The 4,852-nt window shown below is 62.9% G+C and overlaps 1 protein-coding gene across 1 annotated transcript in view; it reads left to right on the top strand.

Moving 5' to 3' along the window:
• LOC104996033 (potassium channel subfamily T member 1-like) overlaps positions 1 to 4,626 on the top strand; it is a 5,941-nt gene extending 1,315 nt beyond the window's left edge. Inside the window, exons 2-4 of the mRNA XM_010850169.1 lie at positions 774 to 843; positions 3,866 to 3,945; positions 4,472 to 4,626. Coding sequence (XP_010848471.1) covers positions 803 to 843; positions 3,866 to 3,945; positions 4,472 to 4,626 — 276 coding nt within the window. The 5' untranslated portion in view covers positions 774 to 802. The remainder of the gene's footprint in view (positions 1 to 773; positions 844 to 3,865; positions 3,946 to 4,471) is intronic.
• Positions 4,627 to 4,852: the final 226 nt, after the last annotated feature.

Raw genomic sequence — 4,852 nt, 5'->3', positions numbered from 1 at the left:
GCAGCAGCGGCCCCTCTGCTGTGCCCAGCCCTCCCCGCCGGCCGCCCACTGAAGGATTGAGTGGCTGAACAGGAGCAGGCGTGTAGGGGGTGGACGCCTCGTCTGCCCCTGCCCAGGGCTCTTGAGCTTGTTAGCAGGGCCGTCGCCATGTGAGCTCTTGGTGGTGTCCCAGCTCCTGGCCCCTGCCCAGCCCTCCCCTGCTCCTCAGAGCAGCATCCCACGGGCTTGGCAGCCAGCTCCACCATGGGGCCACCAAGAAGCCTCGAGCCACAGCTGGTGGGCATCCACCACGTGCCACCTGCGGCCACACACATGGGCTTACAGCACAGCGCCATCTTCTCTTGGTGACGTAAGTGATGGGTATCGGCCAGAGTCGGACTCAGTAAAACCACCCCTGATTGCTGGCACCACTGAGAGAGGGTGGCAGGGCAGGGCCAAGGGCGGGCGTCCTCTCTCACTTAATCCTCCTCTGAAAACCAACAATTAGCTTGATTTTGGGGCTTCCCTGGTGGCTCAGATGGTAAAGAATCTGCCTGTAATGCAGGAGACCTAGGTTCAGTCCTTGGGTGGGGAAGATCCCCTGGAGGAGGGCATGGCAACCCATTCCGGTATTCTTGCCTAGAGAATCCCATGGACAGAGGAGCCTGGCGGGCTACAGTCCATGGGGTCACAAAGAGTGGGACATGACTGAGTGACTAAGCACAGCACAGCAGAGCCTGACTCTTCAAGGGAGAACCCGAGGTACAGAGGAGATTGTTTTGATTTCTCCACAGATGCAGCAGCGCTGCCAGGCACCCTCAGGATGCCCGGGGCAGGCGGTTCCTGTCACTGCCTGTTCCCCAGGTGAGGCAGCTGAGGCTCAGACAGGTGGGGCCAGGCAGGTGAGGAGCAGGGCTCTGTCCGACCAGATGGTCCATGCCCCCCTGGTGGCCATTTCCTTCAGGAGCCTTGCTGAGCCAAGAGCACACCCTCAGCTGAATTACACCCACCGCCTTAAACTTTAGATTAAAGGGAAAGCTTGCAACTTGCATTCTGTGGTGGGAGAAGTGGGCAGCCACAGCTCGTGGAGGCAACATACTTCCCTGGCAGTCCAGTGGCTAAGATGCATGCTTCTAGTGTAGAGGGCACAGGTTTGATCCCTGCTCAGGGAAGATCCCCCATGCCACACAGTGCAGCCAAAAAAAGAAAAAAAAAGTGGAGGCGGCTATGTGGATTTCCCCAGCACCCAGGCTCAACTTCCCAGGCCAGACCTGTCTGGGTGTCCATAGCTGCCTGGGCGTGGGGACTGACAGGTGATGTGGGTTTCTTGTCCACATCAGTTACTAGGAGCAGTTCCTAGGCCACTAATTACTAGGAGTAACTGGTCCCAGGTCAGCCATCCTGACCCCTGGGTCTGGGCAGGGACTTTCAGGGGAGGGGTGCCCAAGTGGAGGGCACGAGGGGTGGGGACCCCTCCTTGAGGCTTCGCTGTGCAGGCAGGAGAGTGAGGGGGCATGTGGTCCCTCGGAACATGTGGGCACCACTCAGGGGTGGCTGCCCCTGACCTGACCCCGGCCCAGCTCGGGTTGTCTGAGCCCCTCCTTCACAGAGAAGGCTTTTGACCAGCTCCCCCCAGGGACCCTCGGGAGCTCCACTGACCTGGCCCCAGGCAGCACCTACAGAGGGGGCTGGGGTTCAGGTCTAGTGGGGTACACTGGGGTGCAGTGGGGTGTGCAGAGATGTACTGGAGTACAGTGTACAGCGAGGCGTGCAGAGGTGCAGTGCAGTGTGCTGGGGCGCACTGGGCGTACTAGAGGGCTATGTACAGTGGGTTGTGCTGGGGTGTAGTCTACACTGGGGAACACAGGGTACAGTGGTGTGCTCAGGGATATACGAGGACCCATGCGGGCTTCCCTGGTGGCTCAGATGGTAAAGAATCTGCCGGCAATGCAGGAGACCCAGGTTTGATCCCTGGGTCAGGACGATCCCCTGGAGGAGGGCGTGGCAACCCACTCCAGTATTCTTGCCTGGAGAATCCCTCGGACAGAGGAGCCTGGTGGGCTATGGTCCATGGGGTTGGAAAGAGTTGGATATAACTGAGTGACTCACATTCATGAGGAGTACTCTGGGCTGTGATGTACAGTGAGAGTGCTTGGGTACGGCGGACAGTGGGGTACACAGAGGGGTGCTGGGGTGCAGTGGAGTGTGCCGGGGTGGGGTATATCATCGGGCGCACTGGCGGTACGGGCCCATCCCCTCTCACGGAGGGCTAACAGAAATGTGCCGGGGTGCACAGTGTGCAGCGGGTGCTCTGGGCTTGGACCCTGCTCTGCGGGAGGCCTGTCCTGCTGCCCCGCTGACCACACTGCATCCGGACCTGAGGGTGGGGGGCCCACACCACCGTCACTCTCCCTGGGCCCTGAGCCCTGTGACCAGAGGCGGCTGCTGTGGTCAGGCCGGGGCCCCCCACTCTGCAAAGATCAGGAAGGTGCTGGGGTTCTGCCCACAGCCCCTCCCTCGGGTCCATCACCTGAACGCTGCCGGCACATTAGGTCTGTTTCACATGCTTTGGGTCGAACAGGCTTTGGGGAGCGATGAATATTTTAAACACTTCTCGAAGATGATGGGGTCGCCAGCCCCTGGCAGAGCGGTGTCACAAAACTTTCAAGGTGACAGAGGCATTAATTTCTGCGTTGATCAGAGCTGGAGCCTGGTCAGAGGGGGAGGATGTTCAGAGCCTCCGCTCTGAATGGGGGCGGGGATGGGGAGCAGGGACTGGGGCCAGCGTGCGCCTCGCCTCTGACTGGACCACTGTCGTGCCTCCCAGCTGCTCACCGCCACCTCCTCCATGCAGCCCTCCAGGACTCCTTGGGCCGCACAACTCTGCCTTCAGGGTGCTGGATGTCCCTGCCTCCTCTCTCTGTGTGTGTCATGACCGTCACACAGAGCCGTGGGTGAGCCGCTGCCTCACCTGAACGGCCTTGTCCCACCTCCACAACGTCTCCGGGGGTGGCTTAGCTCGCCTGGGTAACTTGGACCAGGCCTTTCAGGCCCAAGGCCTCACCCCAAATCCCAGGCTGCCAGTGCCTCTGTCGGGTCAGGGGTCGGGGAATGGCGATGATGCCCGCGGGCCACTCTGGGGTCCTGAGACCAGCCTCCACTGCGGCTGAGGCAGCCTGGAATGGAGGCCGTGGGGGGCCAGCAGGTGCCAGCCCAGAGCAAGGCAGTCCCAGCCCCAGACCCACTTCCGGGAGGAAGGCAATGCTAGGCCCTTCCTGCGCAAGAACCTGGCAGCAGGGCCGTGGCTGTCCTGCCTGCTGCCAGCACCGGAGCTCTCCCTGTGGTGGAACATGACACCCTGGCAGGCCACAGCGGGCCTGCGCCTAAGGTGTGGGCAGCGGCCCGTCCTCCCAAGCCCCACCTGCCTCCTCATTCAACAGGCTGCTCCTGCCAGTCTGTGCGGTCTGTTCCCCGGAGGCTGGGCACCCACCCAGGGGCTCAGGGTGTCTGAGGACTGTGTGGGGCAACAGCCACGGCTGGAGGGGCCCCACTGCCAGCCCTGACCATCCCACAGGCTACAGCAGGCTTCGAGGCACAAGCCACCAGGGGCCCCCAGAAAAGCACCTGGCCGTCAGCTTCTGGAACATTCTGTGCAAAGCATATGGTGTGTTTTGAGCCAAGGGCTGGCCACTCAGGCCACCTATAGTCCTGGCAGCTGCCATGATGGCCCAGGCTGGGGGCCATGAGTGTGCGCATCTGCAGGGCCTGGAGGGCCCCAGGCGCTGGGAGGGAGGCAGCCAGCCAGCAGATCTGCTGGGGGCACGTGGGGATGTGGGGCTTTGGGCTGGAGCCCCCAGCCCCAAGCCCACGCCTTCCTACCCCCCAGGGTCCAGGTGGAGTTCTACGTCAACGAGAACACCTTCAAGGAGAGGCTTAAGCTGTTCTTCATCAAAAACCAAAGATCCAGTGAGTGGGGTCTGTAGAGGGGCAGGGCAGAGAGGCTCTGTTGGAGCGGGCGGGGCGATGGGTGTGCTCCTTGTCTCAGCTCCTTGCCACCTTCCAGGGTGGAAGATGCTGGGACCCTGGGGGGGTGCGCCCCTCCTGGAGGCAGGGCTAGCCACGGCCACCAAGGCCACCAGCTCAGCCCCCCGCTCCCTGGCACCACTGTGTGGCCCTCTCCTTTGCCCTGTGGGCTCCCTCCACCTGCCTTCCCAGCAGGAACCTGGCCACCTGGGATGCAGGATGGGGTGCAGAGGTGGTGCTTGTGGGTTCTGGTCCATCGATCTGTAGGTTCCTCCCCCAAGATCCAGGCCCGCCCCCAGGGCCAGCAGCTCAGGGACATTCTGCTCCTCGTCCATGAGGTGGGAGGGCATGGAGCCTCTCGGAGGCCGGCCTGGCAGAGACCCCCCAACGCAGAGCCACCTGGTCAGTGTTGGTCCCAGCCGCTCCAGGAGCCCTGACCACTGCCTCCCCCACCCACCCCCACCCACAGGCCTGCGGATCCGGCTGTTCAACTTCTCCCTGAAGCTGCTGACCTGCCTGCTGTACATTGTCCGCGTCCTGCTGGACGACCCAGCCCTGGGGATCGGATGGTGGGTGACCTGTGGGCCAGGGGCTGGGCCTTCCTGGTGCTGTGACAGAGGCTGATGGGGGTTGCACAGGGGGCCGTGTGTCGGGGACCCCCCCCCACAGAGCCGTGGCTGGGACACAGCCCTCAGGCTGGCACTGACACTGGGTGTCCTTGCTGTGGACGGTGGCTGCACTTGCAGCTGCACCCGGACGGAACTCTCCCAGAGGGTCTGGGATGCCCCCTCCCTGCCTGCCCAGTGGCGCCCGGGGGTCTCGGTGAGGGACTCTGGCTCCCCCAGCTCCT

Source organism: Bison bison, unplaced genomic scaffold, assembly GCF_000754665.1.
Source record: "Bison bison bison isolate TAMUID 2011002044 unplaced genomic scaffold, Bison_UMD1.0 scf7180017851157, whole genome shotgun sequence".
Taxonomy (NCBI): Eukaryota; Metazoa; Chordata; class Mammalia; order Artiodactyla; family Bovidae; genus Bison; species Bison bison.
This window is presented reverse-complemented; position numbering and strand designations above follow the sequence as displayed.